At 41.1% G+C, this 23,719-nt stretch overlaps 1 protein-coding gene across 4 annotated transcripts in view; it reads left to right on the top strand.

The window, feature by feature from the left end:
- ADGRL3 (adhesion G protein-coupled receptor L3) overlaps positions 1 to 23,719 on the top strand; it is a 252,647-nt gene that overhangs the window by 77,607 nt on the left and 151,321 nt on the right. For 3 of the 4 annotated variants that reach the window (XM_041488243.1, XM_041488240.1, XM_041488242.1), the window contains exons 3-4: positions 9,549 to 9,563; positions 11,343 to 12,143. In XM_041488243.1, coding sequence (XP_041344177.1) covers positions 9,549 to 9,563; positions 11,343 to 12,143 — 816 coding nt within the window. The remainder of the gene's footprint in view (positions 1 to 9,548; positions 9,564 to 11,342; positions 12,144 to 23,719) is intronic. The other variant, XM_041488241.1, reaches the window with a different exon arrangement.

Raw genomic sequence — 23,719 nt, 5'->3', positions numbered from 1 at the left:
TAAAGTAGTCTCTTTTTTTGTGAAATGATAGGTCTTAGCAGTGCCTAATATTCAGTTCATTGCAAATAGTATGAAATTCCTACATATTCACTGCATATATTTTATTGCTGTAATTTGTGGTTCTCCCAAGCAGAATAATATTTTTACTTCACTGAATATACCTGTGCAAGTTAAAGGTCTCAGATGTATTCCTTTAAAGTGACAGTTCATTCCAGCTACGTTCCTGCTTTATATCAGTACTTTATTCATTAAAAATAAACATAAAATACAATGTCATCCTTCTTAGCTCTATATTCAAGCAGTGGGGAGCCAAATCCTGAAACCCATAAAGGGTTTTCTATTCACACTTGGGCTCAGAGCGCACATTAGCTGCAAGGTGCTCCCTTAATGGGTTTACCTGCGTGCTTAGCTGAGTAAATACCCCAGTGCCAGCCTGTCCCGAGCCGTGTGCGGCAGCCCCAGCTGCTGGCAGGCTGGCTTCTCAAAGCTGTCCCCAGAGCACTGCAGGGACTACCGGCATGGTTTCTGCCGCTCGGTCAGCTCCCCAAATACGGGAGGGCAGGCAGGGATTAATGAGTGCTTGGTGCGGCAGGAGAATGGGGGAAGCCGCTGAGGAGGAGGATGCTGGTGCACAGCACAAAGGGGTGTTGAAGAGGGACACCCCGACATTCAGTGTCACCTTCTGCTCCGTACACAATCTGTGCAATCTGGAGCGTGAGCTGGGGAAAAGGCACGGGAGCCTTTCACAATTCATCAGCACATGATATCCTCTGAGAAACATCTGCCTCTCAGATGAGGTTTGGTTGACTCTGAGTACTGAAGGCTGGAGCAAAAGGGAAGATGAAGTGAAGGCTCCCAAACAGTTTTCTGCAATACTTGCTTTAGCAGTCTGTTGATGGGATGTGTCAGAATAATTTCTCCAAGGGTGTTTTAGGAATGTGCCTCGAAGTGTGAGCTGTGCCAGTATCTCTGCATTGCACATGTGAGCGTATGTGCGTGTGACACACGCTTGGGTTAATTATTTAAATCCTAAAATGTTGGAAGCCACTCCTCTGCATATGTGCACATATGTGCTCACACACACACTTACAGCACACTTGTGTTAATTACTTCAGCCTAAAAATGCTAGAAGGAACGCTTTGGTTCCTTTTTTCATCTTCTCTTTTTAAATAGCAGATGTTGTTAAAATTTACACCAGATTGTAAAATCTGTTCCAAAGGACCGGTCTGAAGTCTTAACATCACCTTCCCCTGCTCTTCTCTTGCTCTCCAAAGTGGTTGAAGTGGAATCTCACCTCTCCAGTTACTTTGTAGGTGTTTCGCCAGTTTGTAGAGGAGAAAACAAATGTGTCACTTTGTTTGTCTTTGTGGAAATCCTTTTCTGATTTTGATGGGCATTTTACTACAGTATCCAGTTGGAGACACTTAAGAATAAGTACTATTGACAGAGGCAATTGATACAAAATCCTTCCTGACCATTCTCTCAATAGCTAAAAAGAAGTGGTGTTTTACCTACCAAAGCATTATTAAAGGAAACTCAGCCATAGCAGCTGCTGTCAGCAATATGCCTTGCAATCAAATGAGAAATATGGTAGATACTCCAAGACATGAGAAAACTGCCAAGGCTTATTGCAGAGCAAAGAGCTTTTCAATAAATGTTTTCTCTGAAGAGCATCAGATTTCACTCACTTCTCACAGCTCAGACATGCCTTGGCAATCATGATTAGCCTCATTTGGGCCTGTGGAATCTATTATTTTATAGCTAGTCTCATAGCTGGCAGGGTGACAAACAGTTTATTCCTCTTTGGAGAGAGATCGGACTGAAAGACACGGAGCTTTAATTCAGTGCTCCCCCACCTAAGATATTTTTCCTTTCCCACCTATTGCTTAAGGCAAGACATCTAATGTTTGCCTTGATGGCTCTGTCAGGCTTTTGACATCCCAGATTTAGCTCTTTCCTGGATGAGGACAAATCTTTAAGGGAATTCAGGATTTCTTTCATTTTAAAGTCAGGTAAGGAGGCAAGAAATACATTTTAAAAACCTATGCAAATAATAACTATTTCTAGTTAGCTACATTTGCCATGTGATATTCCTGTGCATTTGAAATACCAAAAGGAGGAACAAGTAGGGTGGTTATCCAGGTCTGTTTACCTGACCCAGTTACAATGGCTGAATGAGAAAAGGGAGTAAGACCTAGACTTAAACTTGATTACAAGAGCTCTCTGGGGTTAGATTTTACCAGTCAAGGTTATTTGTTTCCCAAACAGCTGTTTTGTTGTGGGTCTTTAACCGTTCTGTCAGTTTGTCTCTTCATTCCCTGTCTCTGAGCACTCCTGGGCTGAGCTGGCAGCACTGGGAATTAGATGTACCTTCCTGCCCAGAATAACCACACTTAGCATCCCTGGAGCATCAAACCCTGCTGCTAGCACCTCTTGGTCCACCTCTATGTGTACAGAAGCCTTTCTTGATGGAGGGGAGCAGCATCTTGATACTCAGTTTGCCCCCAGACCTTTTTCAGAAGGGTACTATTAAATAATTGTTCTGTGGAGAAGCTCAGCTGTCTTCTTTATTTTTATTTTTTACTAGTTTAGGGCTTGGATCTGTAAGTAATGCACAGATGCACATGCCTCTCTCCCATTTTATAAAGAAGCTTACAGCCTGGATGAGGTCTAATTCATGTCTCTGTTGGGGAGACTGGATCTCTGCATCTCGTTTGTCCCTCTCTGCAAAAGGCTGATGGGTGCTCAGCATCAGGCTCTTCATTGGCAGCAGGAGTCAGCCACAGAATGAGTGCTGCAGAGTGTCAGCCCTGCAGTGCTTACCTCCCTTTCTGGAGCTATGCTTTCACTTCTTTTACAATTTCTTTTTTTGGTTATGGGAGAATGATGTCCAGGTGGCTGATTCTGCTGTAATTTAATGGTGGCTCACTCATCTGCTGTTGTGCTGGAAACAATATGAGGCCAACTGCCAGGGAAAGTTTGGCTGAATGACCCGTAGCCTTAATTGAATTTTGCACAGTACTTGTACTGTATCCATTTTTTTTTCTCCTCTCGTGCTGGCTCATCTTGCTGCTTCTTTTTTAATTGGCGAATTTCAAAGGAAAATTCTGGTGCATAACAAGTTGAGAGCAACTTTTCTATTTGTGAGGGTAGTGAATGGTGGCCAGTGCTCCAACAAACACTTTGAATAGCATAAACAACTTTTTTGTTTTCCAAATTCAGGGATGAATTTGTTTTTCAGGTCACTTTATCTTTGAAATGGTGCTCTAAACATAAAATCGCATCTACAAAAGAGATTTATACACATTAAAAAATCAGATATTCCTTCTGAAAATGAACTTTGAATATAACAATTCCTGCTGCTTCTTTTCTTTCCAGTGCAGTATATTTCAGGACTCATTATATCTTAAGTGAATTATCTTTACTTGAGAAAAAAATATTTATCTCTTGGAATAATACATTTAGAAGTGCAGCACAATCACATTCAGTATCTGCTGAAGCTGATTAAATGTCTGCTTCTTCAGAGAAGCCAGTCACTGTGACTGCCACCTGGAATAATAATGAGAGGAGAGAGGCAAAGAAAGAATAGAAATTATTCACAGAATTTCAGGAAATCCAAATGTTTGCAAAATTGTCAAGAACCAGCTTGCTGTTTGCTCCTCTTGCAGGGCCAGGCACACAGCATGGATCTGTTTAATCCCAAAACTCAGAATCCCCGAGTTTCATTTGCTTTTTGCTGGAGAGGTTTTTGGTTCTCCCTTTACAAAATATTTAAAGGCTTAATTTTTTTGTGTGCTTTGGTACCCAAAATTAGGAAATGAGGTAATAACATTTAAGCTTGTAGAAAATTTGCCTCAAGGGGACAGTGCCATGGAAAAGCATTTGTTATTACTTGGGTTTTGTGGGAGAGTCCATGTGAGAGCTTGAGCCTCTGATGCTTGTCATCCACTATATGAATGTCTTAACAAAATGATGGCTTTCTCCCAAAATAGCCTGAAGTTTGATCTATAATACACAAGGCAATTTTGTAGGAAGCCATAACTTTTTTCATCTCACAGAAACCTCTAGTGGACAAGACTTAATGTATATTAGTGGTTTCCTGGGTCCTGATGACTTTAAGTTACACTGACAGGTGTTTTAACATTAATAATCCTTAGTTTTATTTTAGTGAACATCTATTGAACTTAGTTATTATGTATTAAAAAGCAGACTGAAAGCACTGACATTTTAAGGAAGCCCAAATTAATGGTTTGAAAGGTTTCACAAATTTATCAGATGAATGGAAATCTAAGGAGGAAAAAAAATCTACTTATGAGAAATGACAGCTTTGATTTCTGCAGATCTATAGATACCATATTTAAGGATCTAATTTAAGTTGTGGTTCATGAAAGCATAGATTATTGACATTTCCAATCTATTCTTCACAGCAGAATTAATTAGGAGGTGATAATTTTGGGAATGTGTTACATGAAGCCATTGTAGCTCAAAGTACTTGTAGAGCACCTTTGTTTAGTGGTGCTTGGATATTATATGAAAAATGTAATCTGGAAGTTAAGTAAGTGAGATTATTTCTTCCTTTTATTAAATAAAGGATTAACTCTTCATTTGCTGTAAAAAGCAGGCATGTCTCCTGTGCAATAAATCCATTTTTTCCCCCAGTTTTACAGGCGGGAGTCTTAATGAGCACACATAGTTACATACAGCCAAGAAGAAGGAAGTACTCTGTTTACTGAGACCTTAAAATAATGTTACAAACTGAGTTTCTCCCACCACTGTAATAGCTTAAACCTGAGCAAACTTTAAAGCTTAGCCTGTAGAATAATTTTTGTCTGGTGGAGAACTCCATCGGAGAGGCTTGAGGTTGAATGTTTTTTCATAAGAGAAATTGTCAGCCACAGGGAAGATAATTCATGGTGATATACTTGATAAGAATAATTTCTTCATTCCTCTGGCTGGAGAATGAAAGTCTGAGTGCTTTACATTCAAGTGTCAGGTTGCTCTTGGACTGAAAATTCCAGTAATGTTAATGGGTCTGTTCTCCGTTCAAATGTGTTCTAGAAAACCCGTCATGTTGAGGAAAAAAAGTAAAATCAAAGTAAAGGAAGACTTGGCAGCAAAAAATGGAAAAATAGCATTACTTGTATGTATTTGTAAAATAGTCTTAGAAAACCTAATTCTTCCATTCTTTGTGCTTGCTCCCTGAGCCAAGACTCAAGAGGTTTTTCCCTGTTGCAAGTTCAAACTTTTCACATTAAAAGCTCAGAAAATTAGTGTTTCACTGGGACTGACAGGACTGGAGTGTAGTTGTGACTTGGGGACAACTTGATGTGGAGGCTGGGGACAAAGTCTGGTCATTGTGTCTTCTCTAGAGAGGATAGTTGCAGTGGAGGGAGTGAACCCAAAGACCATTGTATTGCTGTTTGGTTTCCTTTGCTTAGAGGCAAAATATCTTCTGACTTTCTGCTGGTGGAGCTTTCTGCAGTGGATGTGGCTGTGTTCCCATTATCAAGGCATTTGGGATCTGGTGATCGCCCACCTGCACTGCAGTGGGACCCCAGGCTTTCCTAGAAGGAGTGGGTGGATGAGAGAAATGGTGCCATGTACTTTGTTTTGTGTCTGTGCTGCACAGAGTGAGCACTGAACTTGGCTGTGTGGTCTCTTTTGTCACTTTAATTATGTGTGGGGAGAAGAAAAAGCAGCAGAGATGGGTACTTCTGCAGCATGTTGAATTTCAGGTTGCCAGAGCATGTCATAAATGCCAAGCTAGCTCTCTTAGCTTTTCCTCTGGTAAACCATATATGGTGGTTGAGTGGGTTTGAAATCCCTTTTTTTTTTTTTTTTTTTTTTTTTTCTTTTTTTTTTTTTTTAAGTATTTTCATGTTTTAATGAGGCTTTGAGCAATGTGCCATAGCCGAATGTGTCCCCGCCCATGGCTGGGTGGCTGAAACTGGATGATCTTTAAGGTCCCTTCCAACCAAAACCATTTTGTGATTCTGTGATTTTCATTCCCTGGGTTTAGGTATATTTATTTCAGGTCTGCTGCTGCCCCGAATTTTGAACATGTCTCTTGTTTTGTTTTACTGTGACTCCAGGACTCAACCATGCCTTCAAAAAAGAAGAGCACTTTCATCTGTGAGCAGGCTCTACACGGGCTTGCTTTGGGGTGACTTGGTAGATTTGCAGCTTCACAAACATATCCCTGTTCAAACTAGGACCCACAGATGGGGCTGTGTGTTAGGGAGAAACACATAAATTGCTTTTCAGCTTTACCTGCCTATGCATGTGGTCAAGTTGGTTGTGAGTTTGAGATGCAGCAACCATGTCTGGTATGAAAAACACTCTCAGCATGGCTGAGAAGCTGCAGCTTGTGCTGCTAAGGTCAGCCACAAAAACCTGGCATTTTCAGTCCTTCTGTTTTGTCATTAACTATGTGTTTAGTGCTGAGTGTGTTAATTATTAGTCTGAGTATATTAAATCAATCAGATCTGTGAGGGACAGGGGCACGGAGTGGGTGTCACTTATTCCAGTATTAAACATCTGCCTTGAAAAAAGAAAAATTAAACAAGCAACTAGCAAAATACAGGACACACATTTTTGCACTACTTTTGCAATTGCCTTTTAACATTCCCCTACTCACATATTTTTTTTTCCAGGAGTTTTATGCTGCTGTTGTGTGGGTTTGAAGCAGTGCCAGGGAGACAGCTCTCTATATGTCTCTGCCACTGTGTGCTTGTGCTTTAAATAGTTGAGTGCAATTCAATGTGGCGGTAAGAAAATGAGCAGTTAATGTTGTTCAAGTGTTAATTGTGCCAGAGTGTGTTTTCAGTGCCTCAACCCAGCAATGCTAAGAACAGTTAATTAATGCTTTTGTGTGATTTCTTTGAACGGGTGGCAGGAGTCTGCTTGGGGACAGGCTGTAGTGGGCCATGATTGTATGTTGTCCTCAGTTTTCCTTCCGTCTGAAGAATCATGAGAAAATCAGTGCATGCAGAAAGTCTTGTTAGTAGCTCCCCTCAGACACAGCAAGTGGTCCTCGATTTCCTTTTGGCCTCTGACACTGCTGAAGTCAATGGCACTGGCAACCACTGTAGGGAATCAAAGTGAAATACCCCCCATGCAGTGACAGCGGGAATGGAAGACATCACTATAAGAATAAAAGTTGTGTATGCCTGGTTTTTTTTTCTGTAGATCACTGTAAAGTAAGTAAGGTGCACCCTGTGCTGTCATCAGTACTTAAATTCTGTAGTCTGCTACAGGCATTACAGAGATGTAAAATTGTCTGTAACTGGGCAAAATTTTAAAACATTCTACCATTACTTTATGAAGACAGTTTTGCAGTGGTATGTTGTGTAACTGAAGGGATAATCAGACTCTAATTAGACCCTTTCTTTTAATATTGTTCAATGATCTAAATCCTCCAAGCTTCTCATGGAACTTCTCTGAAGAATATGGCACCCCAGTGTAAGCTGAGTAATTATTGAAATTCAAAAGCATTAAGTCTTAAATTAGCAGAGGGAAAATAGGTGTTTGTGACACATACAATGGAAGCACCATTCCGAAGGTCACCAAAACACATCTGTGTTTGGAATTATAAGAGAGCTGGATACAGCACTGAGTGTTAATAACACATATGAGCTATTCAGGATAAGGGTAATCAACACTTGAGGTCACTTAGATCAGCTGGTCACAAATGTATTATCCCCTCTAGAAGCCTCTCTCTCCCTGCTTTACAATATCATGCTGTTTGAATGCATTACAAAAGCTTTTGTGCATTTGGAAATGTAAAGTACTGCCTTCTATGCTGCCAGAGGTGCTGTGTACCATCAGCCAGCAGAATCAGTGTGAAGCCATACATTTGGGGATCTGTCACATTGCTTTCTTGCTTTTGCCAGGCACATGTAATGCTTTTCTGAATACCTTACTTAACTGTGACCAGCCACAGCCCAGGATGGGGAGAACAAGTGGTGTGTGGGTTTCTCTGCTGTGTCTGGAGCCCTTTAATCTTGCTGGCTCCTTCCCTTACAAAACCAGATTGCACTCAAATGCATTGTCTCTGGTCCCTAGAGCCCTGACAGCCACATGTTGAAAACATTTGCCTTTAACCTTAACCTGTTATGAGATAGAAAGGAGCCTGAATCAAAGCCCAGGTAAAAAAAGGCTGTTGGAGTTTGGAAACACTCGTTATGGGAGCTGCAGTTGGCTCCAGCTGTATGCCTTTCTGGACAGGGATGTGTAGATCCACGTCTAGCCAGAGCATTTGCAGCCCTACCCTGAAATTGTTCTTCCTCTGAGCCTGCAATTTCCCATCCAAATGAATGAGACTTTTGAATGCAAAGAGTTGTGCAATGCCAGCACCAGAGGACACTTGGCAGGTGTCTCGGCCTGGAAGGGGCTAGAGTGAACTCTGGGCAACAAAACCAAAGCACGCGTGCACACCTTCGCATTCCTGTCTCGCTTCTCCAAACAGAGATCTCTCAGCTGTCAAAGCCATCCTGGTTTGCTGGCAAGTTCTCAATTCTCCCTCTGTTATTTCATGGGGCCTGTCTTCTCTTGCACCTTCGGGGAAGAGGCCCCGTGGAACCAGCAAACCGCAGGGCTGGGGTTGTGGAGGCTGCTGGGTCCCCACTGAGCTGGAAGAAGTCAGGGCCTGTGCCACAGCTGCAGGAGGCTTTTGGATGAGGACCCCCAAACTTTCTTGCAGGAGGATGTTAGGTATAGAAACTAGTACTGTGTATTCAGGAATTAATAAGTGCACTTCATTTATTTATGCCACCTGAAAGGGGCTTTGCCCAAAGGGACACAGTCTCTTCAGCAGCATTATGATGGATGGTGGATAATTCACACTGAAATATCCAGCAAGTTCTGGGGTTGAGCTTTGAAAATAGTGCTTACATATTTTTGTCTCGTTAACACTGTGAATCTTTGGGATCTTATTTCTAAGTGCTGCAATGTTTCCAGTGTTTTTTTCCAACTCTTACTAAAGTGTGTTTCTCCAAGACAAAGGACAGGACTCTATGAACATCCACGGACATGCTTCATTTGACTCTCCTAAGTTGGTTTTTTTCACGTCATAAGTTAATATTCTCCTATTTTAGGTAGGGATCTCTGTTTTACAGGATTTTGGCAAAACGTATGAAGATGTATATTATATAAAGTTTCTCCCTGGAATTTTTATTCTATGCATAAAGCTCTATCTATTAATGGATATTTCATTTTGCTCTATGAAACTAGTCCAAGGTTGCTGCTGACAAGGTAGAGTCTGGGGGGCTCATTGCATCCCAAGTGTTGGGCTTTTTTTTTTCTTCTGCCAGATTTTTCTCAAGTTAAAATTTATCTGTATTTTGTTCAGCTTGTCTGCATATTATCCAGTGTATATATCAGAGGAAAGGTTTATATATATTTATATATATATAAATGTTCACATACCAAAGTAAATTAATAAATCTTCCTTTTCTTATGAAAGAGGTAAAGAAAAGTACCTGGCCAATACAGTACCATTAATCTATTCTCTTTTCTCCTTTCTCTCTTTACCTCTCTCTCTACAATAGAAGTGGAACAAAAAGGTAATTAAATACCTTTCAAATTATATATATATTACTTATGTATAGGCTAAGTTATTTAACAGTTTAACGTTTTAGTTGAAATACTTTGTCATTAATTCTCACTACCTTTTTGTTAAAGTTTATTTAGTATCTCTGCTGCTCAACTTCACCAGATAACTCACGTTTGCTGAAAAGTTTTTACCAGTGCCACCTTTTTTTTTTTTTTTTTTTCATTAAATTTATATTCAGAGGCTTAGATAACTCTCATTTTCCTGCCCCAAAGAATTTGGAAGGTGTGCATACTTATGTATGCGCATATGTATATCTAATTATGGCATAAAAGCCTCTTGGAAATGGCACCCCTTTTTCAGCAACTCTGCGTGGTTACTTAGACTCCAATGGATCTATATAATTTTATACTGGTTATTAAATCTGATTTTCCTCCTGTCTTGCTCTCCAGACAACATTACCAATTTCTGCATTTACAAAAAATAATCAATTATGCTCCGAGCAGGAAGTGTGAATGTGGGATCCCATCTTGCCAGCCCTGTGCTGCCGGAAGCGCGCGGTGGGATACTTCTTCATGCCTCCCTGCCACCCACCCCATCGTCACGGTCACCGTGCCTCTCGTGGATCGCGGAGATCAGCGTTCCAAATAACCAACCAATATTCTCCCCCCGAAGCATGTGCAGCGCCTCCAGGCCAGGAGGGTGCTGATGGGGATGGCGAGGGCCAGATTTGCTCCGCAGCATCCCTCCTCTTGCCTCCCCATCCAGCCAGCTGGCCCCTGGGTGGTGGTGTTCCCGTGGGGCCGAGGTCAGCTGGGCAGTGGCTGAGCCTCTTCCCAGGTCTTGGGTGTGCCCTGGCCCCTGACAGCCCCCCTTGAAGTCTGAGCAGCAAAGCATTCCAGTTAGTCAAACTGCTCCTCTGTGCTCCTCTCATGTAACAATAGAAGGTATATGTTTTTAAGTTTGAATTACTACTATATTTAACAGGACATTTTTTAACTGATTAAAATCTAGACATTGGGTTCCTCTCCAGCAAACTTTATTCTTTTCCTTCCTCTTTCCTTTCTTCCTTTCTTCCTTGTCTTTTCCTTTCAGCATCCATATGTCATTCGTTTTTAATTGTGTGGACTGCATGTTTCATGTGTCCTGTAGCAGCTTGGAAAGTCTCATTCCTAGTTATACTCCAGATGGGTGTTCCCCCCCGCCACACTCCCTTTGCTTTAAATGCTCTTCTGAGTTGCTAAGGGATTCACCTCTGCTTTGCTATTGGTATCCTTTAAATATTTAATGTCACTTGGGCTGTAAGGATGGGAATTTCTTTCTCTTATTTCCATTTCTAGGCCACTCTTCTGTGGGCTGTTCAAATAAATATGTGGATCAATTCCCTCGGAGTTTAGCTCTTCACCTAGTAGGTACAGATTCACTGCAGAATATAATTTGGAAATACAAACGCAGAAATCCTTTGGGGGCACATATTCGTTTCAGAGTTTACAAAAGCGAGTGGTCCAAGTAAGTATACCTGTAAAAATAGATTTGAAAAGCAATAAGAAAATGAACCACAGCTGATAGAAAAAGCAGGGGGGAAAAAACCCAGTTTGATGGAGCAGATCTTGTTCCAGAGATATGATGGGCAGGAAAGCTAGTCTCCAGCTACAAGGCATTGCTCTTGGGTTTCCGCTCATCACAAGTGTCCTCTGCTCTGGGACTAGAAGCTGTTGAGATGCTTGGGCCAGCCACCCCTGAACTCTCATTAACTTCTGTTTTTCTGTTAAATTCTTTTCCCCTACGACAGTTTTTCTTTGCCCTGGACTGCTGAAAGGAGTTTACCAGAGTGAACACTTATTCGAGTCTGACCACCAGTCGGGCGCCTGGTGCAAGGACCCTCTGCAGGCCTCTGACAAGATCTACTACATGCCCTGGACGCCGTACCGGACAGACACGCTGACGGAATACTCCTCCAAGGACGACTTCATCGCCGGGAGGCCGACCACCACCTACAAGCTCCCGCACCGGGTGGACGGCACAGGGTTCGTGGTGTACGACGGGGCTTTGTTCTTCAACAAGGAGCGGACCAGGAACATCGTCAAGTTCGACCTGCGGACCAGGATAAAGAGCGGGGAGGCAATCATAGCCAACGCCAACTACCACGACACCTCCCCGTACCGCTGGGGAGGCAAGTCCGACATAGACCTGGCCGTGGATGAGAACGGGCTCTGGGTAATCTATGCAACAGAACAAAATAATGGCAAAATAGTCATTAGCCAGTTGAACCCTTACACGCTAAGGATCGAAGGGACCTGGGATACTGCCTATGACAAGAGGTCAGCTTCTAACGCCTTCATGATCTGTGGGATTTTATATGTGGTGAAGTCTGTGTACGAAGATGACGACAACGAAGCCACAGGGAATAAAATAGACTACATATATAACACTGACCAAAGCAAGGATAGCATGGTGGATGTGCCCTTTCCAAACTCCTACCAGTACATTGCTGCTGTGGATTATAATCCCCGGGACAACCTCCTGTATGTATGGAACAACTATCATGTTGTAAAATACTCCTTGGATTTTGGCCCGCTGGACAGCAGAGCAGGTAAGGAGTTTAATACCAAAAATCTTTCTAGTTTTTTTTTTTTTTTTCCTAAATATTTATTTTTTGTGTAAAATTGAAGTACACTCCTGTCTTACTGATCTGGCTGAGTTTCTGCAAATAAAACCCCACCACAGACCTATAATGGTTATTAATATCAGCAGATTTTTTTTTTGGTCTTAGTTGAAATGAAGTGGATGAAGGAGTAGCCTGAAACAGTTTCCAAATGCCCATGCTTTTATTCACAGGGGTAGCAGTCTTTTCTCCTGAATCGAATTTCTTTTGTACATGATCAGATCATTTTCCCTTCTGCAGGAATTTTGACAAAACACAGTGTGGAAGATGTTGTTGTTGCAAACAGCTGGAGGAAAACTGCCTGCCAGTTTAAATTACTTTGTTTCATTAAGCTGGGGGATTTTTATCTTTTTAGAGAAGCTGAGTCTAATTGAATATGTGAGCATGCACCCATAAGTGTGTGTCTGGAGTCAGGAGGAGAATCAACAAAATCCTCTAAATTCTTGCTTTATTGTCTGTAAAGTTTCTCTTTCTTTTTAAAGCATTTCATGAATTACTGTGACTTACTATACTTTATCTTAGAGGATCATTGGGCCCCCAGAGGTTTTTCAGCTTTTCCACCTTTTTTTCCTGTCAGAAATTGTGCAGGTAGTTACTTTAGGTATAGTCCCTTATATATAAGGGAACTCCATCATTTTTTTGCAATCATGAAGTTGCCACTTTACTAATAACAAGACTTAGCCTGCACTGTGGTCAAGCTTGTATGATGTTGCAAGAGTTCCCCAACAGGATTTGCTCAGTGGTTTTAAGTGGTTGCTACTGTACTGATGTAGTCATAGTATCAAGTAGTCCTTGTGGTGGACTGTGTAATTTGAAAGGCTAAAAAAGTTTTTTAAAAAGGCAGAATAATTATAATTTGGACAGTAAAGTATTCAACCCATAACATGGCTTTTTCTGAAACATTTCCTTTTGTAAGTAAGAAACTTGTAAGTGGGTGAGTGGATTCAGGGCTTTAGATTGCAGAAGAGAAGTGAAAAGGTTTCTGTTGATGAGATTTTCTTTTCCTGTGTGCAGCCTGTTACCCATATAAAATGAAAGTGGATCAAGAGATGCTGAAAAAAATCATGGGTATGAAAATCTGGGGCGTGGAATAAAAGTAGTAAACTGGCACTGAAATTGTGATTTTTTTACAAAAAATATAAGGAAGGAGAGAAGAAAATCTTGAAGAAGCAGATGAACAATTACTGAGTGACTGTTGAGGAGTGGAGATATTTTCAATGATGTTGACCACTGCAAGATCTCAAATGAGTAAAAAATAAAGTAATAATTCTCCTCCTGACTTAATGACAAGCATGTACTTGCTGGGTGGTGTAGTGAAGCAGAGCAATTTGTGAGCTATTGGTTATTCCCAAGGAGTGGAAATCAATTGCATCCCTTCCATTTCACAGAGTTTCTCTCCTTTTTAGTGAATTGTTTCCAGGTATTATAACAGACTCTTTGCTGGTGCTTTTTCATGTGGTGACCATTGTCAGTAATAGCATCTTTAATTAAAAAAAAAAAAAAAAAAAGCTTTAATCAGTAAAAAATCTAAAATAGGGAAAAGGAAAAAATCCTATTAAAAAAGGAAATTGCTCTCCCTTTTTTTGCAGTGTAAGATGGTGAAATGGGAGAGTAGGTTTCTCTTTGTGTCAGTCTGGTTCACTCTGGTTTGAAGCTCCTCACTCTGGTTTGGATAAGAATTTAGAATCCCCCAGTGCCTCAGATAGGAAGCTAAAGCAGTTCTTAGCTTTGAATGTGGGCATGAAAGAGTTAATCTGGTGTCAGGAAATCTGGTGAGCCTTCTCTGACATTCCCTGTGTGCAAATTTTGTAGAAAGCTTTGCAATATGGATAAAAGGCTGAATTTTACCTGTGGTTTTCTTCTCTGAGAATTATCAGGATTTATTTTCTGGCAAAACTGCATAAGGATCCCATTACCTCACTATTTTCCAAATTTAGAGGACTTCTGAGAGGTCTGCTATGACAGCAACTGAATTTTTTAATAAGAAAACTTGAATGGGCCAAGACATTTCAAAGAGAAGAGAAAAAACTTCACTAAGGGAGTTTACTGCTCCATTACCCACATAGCCTGATTAGTGGGAACAATTTTTGATGAATCAGTGAGACAGAAGTACTGATTCTGAGTTGAACAGGTGAGCAAATAGTTGCTTGACATCAGTCTTTTTTGCAGAGAGGAGCAAGGAGACCAGGTCTGCATGATGCTTTCTCTTCCAAATTCAGTGCAACCCACTTTTGTGTTAGCACCAACTTTTCTGCATTGCTTTACATGTAACACTAAATATCTGGTTGGTATAAACCCAGCTCCTCCATGAAAGAGCATTAACTGAAGCTGATACAACAATACAACTGGGTTTTTTAGGGTTTTTTTTTTTAATGGAGTGGACTGTGGATATGTGTCTCTCTTCTCTACGAAAATCACCACTTGCTTTGTATTAGAGCCATGTTCTATGCAGGCATTTTCCATGGTGTTACAATTTGAGTAGCAAAATTTGTAAACAATATCAGCTTAATTAGAAAATAAAAGAAGGATTGTAAAATTGATGGGTTGAACATATGGGTTGTTAAAAAACAATTAAGGGTGAAGTTTTAGAAGAGCTCTTAAAACCAAAAATTGATCATAACAAGAAAAGTGAAATATTTAACTACTTAAATAGTCAATAACCTATTAGAAATCACTTGCATCATACGGGTTCTAGGGACTGCAGTTCACCTAGAATCAAGCATTTTCAGTCTTTTCCCAAAGTGTTCAGAGAAACTGGTGGTTGACAGGATTTGCTTAATTTATAGGAAAGGCAGGGCTCACATCCTCTTGCTGTTCACAGTGTCTAAGCATTTTCTGTGATTTTTAATTAAAGATCTGTGCATGTAGGTTTGGAACATACTTGAGATCTTCCCTGTTGCAGAGCCACTCTCACCTACTGTTTAAAAAAAAAGGGCTTTTACTCCTTGGAGAGAGTGAATGTCAAATCCTGGAGTTTCTGTGCTCAACTTCTGCAGCAGTTGAAGTTACTGGAGAAAACAAAATACTTTGAAGTGCTAAAAGCTGAGATTAGCTGATCTAGAAGCAATTCAAGGCTCTTGATGGAATTAAACCCAACTATTCGTTTTTCTCAGAAATGAGAAAAGCTGCATTTTAAGGTTTTACCCCGCTCTTTTTTTTTTCCCCCCCCTCTTTTGTCTGGGGTTGTTTTCATTTATCCCAAAAGTGGTTTTGAAAGCAAACACTCGTCAGTGCCTGCAAGTCCCAAGAAACCTATTATTAATGTCTGCCCTCAAGAAGTGAACTTGAAGATACCAAAAGACTTTGAAGTGTATTTTCTTTGAGCTGTTTGGCCTTAAAATGAGCTTTTTGGAGGATGCTTCTTCATAAATGCTCCTGAGGTTTTGGGTTATTTCTTTGTAGCTTCTATTGAGTTTCTGAATTTGAAGTGTTAGTACGGGATAGCTCTGCATCTCTTCTCATTCTTCAAGAAGTTAAACCCATAACAGTATTCAGGTTATTTTCTTAATGTGTTCTACTAGACATATGCAAAGAGGGAAACAGAAGGCTGTAGTGACAGGATGAAAATTTTCTGCAGCCTAATCAGTTGATATTCACCAGAGTTACCTTTTTTAATCATCACTCACTTATGATACATTCTGTGCAAATAAACTCGAGAAAATATCAACAAACCTTCTCCAAAAAGGTGAAGTGCTCCCATCCTACTTCGCAGTGCTGTGCTGCATGCAAGCACACATCTCCTGGTTCTGTGCCTCAGCACCTCCCGGAGCAGGCACAACTCCTGCCTGGACACCAGCCAGGGGTTCCTGGGCATCACAGAGACCACAAGTTCTGTCCTTTAAATTCATTAGGTGCCCCAGTGCTGGCAGCTCTTGCCAGGGCTCAGGATGTGCTGGCTGAGCATTTGGGTGCTTAGGTGGGGACTGGAGCATGCCCCACAGTAGAGAAGTCCAAGGAAGAGCTTGCACCACGTTAAAGATCCCTTTGTGTGTATTTTGGCCTTGATGTCTGTTATTATGATATTTTTATGAAAATACTTTGCTAGGATTTTTCTTTTATTCTAGCTGAGAAGCTTCAGAAAAGAAATGTAAACAATAACTATTTGATGGTTGTAGAATGTGGTTTAGACATTGTTTACCAACAGGTGTATCTTTGATTGGTCCATGTAAGATATTTTTACTTAATGACCAATCATAGTCTAGCTGTGTGGACTCTCTGAGAGCCACAAGCATTTATTATCGTTCTTTGCTTTTCTTTTTCAGTTTTCTGGTGGATCCTTCTCTCTATTCTTTTTTGTATAATTTTAGTATAACATTTTAATATAATATAATATCATAATATAATAAATCAACCTTCTGAAACATAGAGTCAAGATTCTCATCTCTTCCCTCATCCTGAGACCCTCAAACACAACCATAGATGTCCCAGAAGCTGTTCCCAGTGACATGGGACACACAGACCTCCTATTTTCAAGAAGATATTTTAAATTATGCCCAGGAGACCCAAGCATTACCATATGGGCTGTTCCATGGATGCATGAAGTTAATAAATAAATATGCCCAGTACATAAGGAGGATGCTGATATGATCTGTAGGACTTCCAATAAAGCCTACATGTGCTTAAGTGGCTTCTGCACATTTCATATTAACACTGTGGACTGCCATTCTGGTAATCAAATGTGATACAGAAATTACATGGATATCTCTGATATTTTAAGAATCCCAGAGGGTGCATGTCAAACTTTTATCTTCCACATTTTGTCAAGTATTGTGGGATGCTCTCCTGACGTGTGATTGCAAGTATTTTATTCAGTCAGAATGTTTGGGTTGTTTTGTGTTTTTTCTTCCTGAAGCAGTTTCACAAAGCAGATAAGGTGAACCGTCTGTCCTTATAATATGCTAATTAAGTGCATTTGTGTCTTGGGTAAAAGATGTGGCAGTATGGTGATGAATAAGGACTTTAAACACATATGACATCTCGTTAAAATGTAATTTTCACATCATAAATCTGAGGCCTTTCCTTTGACAGCTGAGTAATGTGGGTAGTGGGCAGAGGAACTTGAACATTGCAAAGCTGTCACGTGCTCATATGTGGCAGGGAGCTGCTTCCTGTGCTGCTCACCTCTGATGCCCAACTTCCTTGCCCAGGAACGCATCAAAAGGGCTACAGGGTCTTAAATCCCACTTGTGCACAGGATATGAACTACTATTGCTTCGAGAACCCGTTGTGATAAGCCACGTTTGCTATCTCTGAAACTGAATCCGGGCTGCATTTTAAAAGGCCAGCTGAGCCTTTCTGATGAGCAGTTCTCCTGGTGCACAAACCAGCAGTTCTCCTGGTGGAAAAAAGGCCATTTTTTAGGGAGCTGCTGAGTGTTTATTTGCTGCTTCTCCTGTGTTTTTACTTTCCAGTTGCTTTCCTCCCACCTAGGAGCATCCCTGACTCTCTTGCTCCTGTTCCTGCTCATTGCATACAGTGACAGCTGCTGGTTGCACAGTGTTGCTGGAGGCTTTCAGAGAGATAAGCTCTTGCTTTCAGGAGCTTCTGCTAAACGTGTACTGTGACTGGAGCCCTGACTTCTATCCACCAATATCTGCCCACATATTCATGTTCTATTTAGTCAATGAATATTTCAGTCCCTTTTTGCTATCTTGGATGTCTGAGTTTGAAAAAAGCAGAACATCTTTTACAACAAAGCAGGCCTTTCAGCCTACATTTGTTGGGCAGACAGTACCTTAAGTTCAAAGGGACAGGAGGACAGTATTGCATTCTTACTCCATTTTGAGGCCTGGTCTATCTCTTAGTTTTTATTCTGTTATAAATTTGCCCTCTTTTTAAAGCAGTGTTTGAATAGAAAATGATAAAAAAGCATCATACCACACTAGACTTCTGAAATTAGAGGTTTCTGCTTTCTGTCTGGAAAGCTGAAGTTTGAGCTTTTTTGTCTGCCTTTTCACAAAAAACTCTTTAAAAGTGCAATATTCCTGAGCTTCAAAATTCTCCTTTTGCAGAGCATGTCATAAATATTAATACTGTTTGGTTAGCACAGTGGGATGAATTTCAGGATGTATGAATAAATATGTGGTTGCTCCTCTTTCCTAAATAAAACTACCATGGAACAGCAGATAACTTTACCAGAGTTGGAGCATCCTTCCTCTTCCTCAGTTCACTGCTCCTGAGGCACCTGTTTAAACCACCCTGAGACAATGGTAGAGCAGACCTAACCCGTCCATGAGCTAAGCTGGGGTACTGCTGTATCCTCCTAGGAGGTCAGTTCTTGCCATTGTCTAAATCCATGGGCTGGGACCCTGTTCCCATGGGAGTGCTTAGGGACAGGGCTGGTGGGCAGCCAGGATGGTTGAAGCAGGGAAAGGGCAAGGAGAGACAAAATGATTAAGTTAAAACTTCACTTTCAAGCTTCAAAACAAAAGGAGGCCTGAGGCTTCGGCACTTCATAATCCTGTCAAACACCGTGAAGGGGAAAGGACCTTGCCAAGAACGTGTCTGAAAAGCTGAGACAGCTGTTTCTGGCAGTAAGCATGGGATGCAGATAGGGGGGTGATTGCATGGGGAAAAAAGCATTAACTGCCAGTGAAGGATAGTGGCTTTTCCTCTTCTGCAGCAAGCTTCTCAACGTGAGGAATCAGCCTGAGTAGTGATTAATTGTTATTTCATTGAGTTCGAGACCACTGAGTCATGCTGCCATCAACCATGGCTTATCAGTCCACTTAGCACCAAACCCAGCTGTGAATGTGCCAGCACTTTGGGTTAGAGCTGTTTGCCAGCAGCAGGGAGCAAGAGGTGACACATAGCAAATGTCCAAGGCTGCTTTCTGCAGGAGAAAGGGACTGCATTGTGTACTAGGGACAGCCTTTGAGTGTTGAGTTTTTAAACATGATTTTAGTGATTAGTCCATCATTTATCCCTTGGCAGCAGATTCAGCTGGCTTGTGTGCAGTGATGGGGGTCTGCATGGGATTGGGGCTTTAGCCCAAAAAGAGACTCCTGGATGTTCCATTTTTGAGCTGTTGCCTCTGCCAGCTCTTTTCCTCCCAGCCCAAACCGAGATTATAACGTGCCAGGCTTTTTCTCAAGGCATTATGCTCTCCGTGTATATGTGCACCTCGAGGCCCCGTGTGGTGCAAACAACTTCTGTTCCTTGTGGTTCTGATGTGGCCTGGCTGCAGAGCCACTAGCCTGGCTTGGGACATGTTATCCTGGATTGGTATTTTTGCTACTGCATTTTTGAAATGAGCAGCCTTTATTCCTGTTCCCCACTGAAAATACCTCCACCACGGGTCTGGATTGCTCTCCTCCCTCGTCTGCCGCTGATTGTGTTTGTTCTGGAAATGACTAGTGTAGTATTTTTAGCAGCACTTATTAAGACTCGTCTCCTAAAGTCTAGTTCAGTGTTGCTAATTAACATCTTAGATGCCACCAGCACTCTGCAGTGCAGTGCTGCTATGCCAGGTTTTCTTTCTTTTTCTTTTCTTTTCTTTAAGTGTTTTGTTTTTTTTGGGTTTTTTTTGTTTTTTTTTTTTAACTGAGAAAGCAGGTATGGATGCCCTGCCATATTCTACTTTAGAGTCAAAGCAAGCAGGGGATGCCCTTCTTTCTGCCTTCATACTTGGGTTAAAGAACAGTAAGAAGCTCTTTAGGAGTCAGCTACCAAATTACTGAACCTTTAAGGGGAGGCTTTAAAGAGCCTTCACTTGACTTCAGGCAGTTGTGGTGCTGTCCTTGGCATGTCCCCATCCTTCAGATCCAGCAGCAAGTCAACTTGCCAGAGGTATTTCAGTGCTGATAAGGAGTACCCCAAGGCATGTATGAGGAATGGAAGGGTCAGCATTATCCTCATAAATCCAGCTGAACTCTCATGGTAGGGCTGGATTGGATCGATTACTGATAGGAAGAGAATTTAGGCTGAAGGAGCAGAAAGAATCTTGGTAGCTAGTTTGGACATCTCCACATTCAGGGAGAAATGGGACCAGCCGTGAAGGGCTGTGAAATGGCCCTGAAAGGGGAACACAGATTAAGGAAAGAAATAAGTAGTAAGCACTTCAAAGCACTCCTTCTCAAAGTTCATTTTGTTATTAGTAACTACACTAAAGCAAGAGAGTCAAGCTGTGAAAAAATCAAGAATAGAAGTGTTGATTTCTTTCAGGGGAGTCCACCAAGTGTGCAAAAGTAAAGGTTGATGTAATGAAAAACTTTCTGGGACAAAATCCCAGAAGAGTTTCAGCTCAGCTTTTATTCAGATAAATCCTCTGAAGCTGGTGGGAGTTTGGGCTAGAGGCTTCAGGAGTGAGTCTGCAGTGGATTGCTGTTTGTTCTGGAAGGAATTGCATTTTGCCAGTGAGAGGCCCTGTGACATCCTGATTTGTGTCTGAAGCATCCAAAAAGAATGTAAAAATTGTAAGCTGGAACAAATTGTGAATATCCATATGAATTTAAGTTGCACTATCTGCCTTACATTTTAATGTTGAAAAGGTTATTTTTTTATGGTGTGCTCATGATTGGAGGGCAAAGGAGACAATAAAGACTTAGGTGAACGAGATGTGTTCAAGAAAACAATGTCATGCTTGTTCACAGCAATGGGATTTCTTCACTGTAAATAGGATTTTTTCTTGATTAAAATGTGCTGAGAGGAAACAGGACTTAAGGGAAGTTTCACTGAAATACAGGATTCAGTTTGAAGAGACTGGCACTGAAGAGGCAAACCGGCCGTTTTATGTTACGTAGCTCGTCGGGTAAGTACCACCTGCTTGAGACTCAAAAGGGAGGGGAAAAAAAACCTAAAGAAACATCAGAACTAAAAAGTATAGAAGTTATACACTGGTCATGACAGAAGATGGGAAAATCAGCTGCCTTTATACCAGTTTGAGCTGGCTTACTGGGGTGCCATTCATGCTTCCCTCAAATAGCTGGAATAAATTAACACAACCACTGGAGAGATGAGGCGTTAGGCAGCTCTGCAGTTCTTTTTCATCTGTTGATGTTTGGGACAGAGACCGGGGAAGGGCTGTCTAAGCTGCAGGCAGAGAGAAAAAGTAAAGGCAACATCAAGTATAGACGTGCCAGCAGAGATGAAGTCCCTACCCCACTCCTAAGATCTTTCCAACCTGCCATGTGAAGAAAAGCTTTTGTGAGCTTCCATGTACTGGCCTTCAGTTGCTCCTCTGTGTTAAATTATTCCCTCTATCCAAGGCGTGCTTGGAGGATGCTGTGGCTCACTAAGGTCTATCAGCTTGGATTCATGTGATGCTTTGCACTCTTGTACTGCCAAATTAAGCAAATGACTGGTGATGTTAATGTGAATCTGGAGGCTCCAGGAGAAGGGAAATACTGAGGGAAAACTGGATGAAGAAGAAGGAAAAAAAAAGGGGGAAAGGGCAATTTTTCCTTTTTTTTTTTTTTTTTTTTTTGGAGAAGGAGGGATAATAAAATATATTTGCTTGACAGGAGCATATTGTGTAACTTGGTAACATTAACAGCAGTGAATATTTCTGGCCTTCTCCTCATAAGTGCTTGCTTTTCTCACTGGACAGTAACTGCCAAGTATTTTCGTGATGCAATATTGAGTGTGTTACAAGTTATTCGTGAGAAATATCCTTGGAATGACTGGAACAGATTTTCTTGATGAAAGCGTTGTGCTCTTCTCTGTGGCAAATATCAGGCTGAGTGAAGGATGCCATCACCCAAAAACCCAAGCCAAGGTGGAGAGTGCTTTGGCAAGTTTCTGGTTGATTTGTACAGTTTAAGGTGAACATTCATCCAACATTCTGCTGGGAGAGGTGCCTGTGGCTGGTTCCTTGCTTGTAAATGTAAGTTCTCTTTATGGGTAGGTCAGGCCTCCTCCTGAGCTCGGTGGGGAGTAAATGAAGCTTTTGAGTAGCCTAAAACTGCATGGTCAGAACACAGTGTTGTGTGAGGCTGCTGTAGTGTGGTTTTTTTTCATATAAATGAGTTCAAATTGACTCTGGTATGAGGAGTAGAACAGAGAATTAAATTAGATTAATAGATTTTTTAAGACCAGAAGGGACCATTAGCTCATTTAGTCTGACCTCTGTAATGCTTTCGATTGGATTTCATCTGCTTCCTCTTCTGCTGAGCCTAATGACTTGACTTTAACGGAAGTGTACCTTCCAGAAAGGCACCCAGACAATCAGTGCTTCTCTCACTTCACTGAGTGCTTTTCTTGGTTGGATATTCTCTCCCTCAGTTAAGAGGCAAAATAACATTCACATTATAAATATTTTGATTGTGCCTATTTGCATTTTCCATAAAAAGGTAAAAATGTGTTTCTTGAGTTGTACTCTTTGGACCTTGCTCAGACAGTGCTCTGGAGATTGCCTTCTATGGGAGTTAATGGTAGGTCCGATTTTTTATTTTATTTTTTTAAGATTTTAGGAACTTGTTACTGCAGTGGGAAATTCCTGAATAGACCAAAATAGCAAATAATAGCAATGAGAAAATAAAGAAAAAATCAAGAAAGCCTTTGCTTTCAGATGTGTACTTTATGATGAGTGCCACTAAATGTGTGTGTAAACCCTGCTAAGTAAAAGAAATTACCAATCTGCAGAGCTTGCATACTGCTCTCTTAATGCCACTTCCATTTTTGTTTGAACCAGAGTGCTAGGGAGTGACATTTAAACCTTGGAGTTTGTCATCGAGTTCTAATTTCCTTCTTGATGAGAACATCTGTCCATGGGAAAGAGCAAAAACTCATTCCAGCAGTTTTTGCATAAGGCATTGAATGATTTAATTCCAAATCAGTGTTCTGATTGTTGGCTTGTCTTTTTTTCCCTGCTTTTGTTTCCCATACTCTTTTTAATGGAGTGTCCTGGGGAAAAAAAATTATGTTGGTCATAGAAGGAATTTAACTGTAGAGGATACAAGAAGTAATTGGTTAATTAATTAATTGTGTTAAAAGCCTTGTTAACACTAGTTTTTTTATGGTAAAATATATTGGCAAATTCTGGTGGAAAGTGGTTGTGATTTTCTTAATATGCAGATATAAATTTCCTGCACTCATCAGTGCCTTAATTCAAATTGAAATATGATTTTTCCTTCAAACACCATGTTTTGCAATACTTTAGATAAACTTCACCTTCAGGCATTTCTTTGTGGTTAGTAACCAGCTGAGAGAGGCTTTATCAAGGCTGTGGCTTCGTTAGATTGAGCAGTGTGAGGGCAGGCATGTATCCCCCTCTTTTCATTGGAGAGAGGAACTCTTTAAATGGACATGTATCAGGGAAAGCTAGGGAAGTCCTCTCTTCCCCTTTGCAGCAGAATTTGTGACCAAAATGGTCCTGTGCGTGTTTGGAAGTCATTGCCACAATGCTCTTGGCAGAGTAAACATCAGCTGTAACCAAAGAAAAATTATTGGAATTAGCCAAAAATTACTGCAAAATCTCACTGGGGTAGCTGGTATAAGGCGGTGCCAGCAGGAATTTTGGGCTGTGGGTTTCCAAACAATCTGATTTGTACCTTGGACGTGGTAAG

This window comes from Pyrgilauda ruficollis, unplaced genomic scaffold, assembly GCF_017590135.1.
Source record: "Pyrgilauda ruficollis isolate IOZ18807 unplaced genomic scaffold, ASM1759013v1 scaffold89, whole genome shotgun sequence".
Classification (NCBI taxonomy): Eukaryota; Metazoa; Chordata; class Aves; order Passeriformes; family Passeridae; genus Pyrgilauda; species Pyrgilauda ruficollis.
Note: the sequence above shows the minus strand (reverse complement) of the source record. Positions and strands in the feature narration are given on the sequence as shown.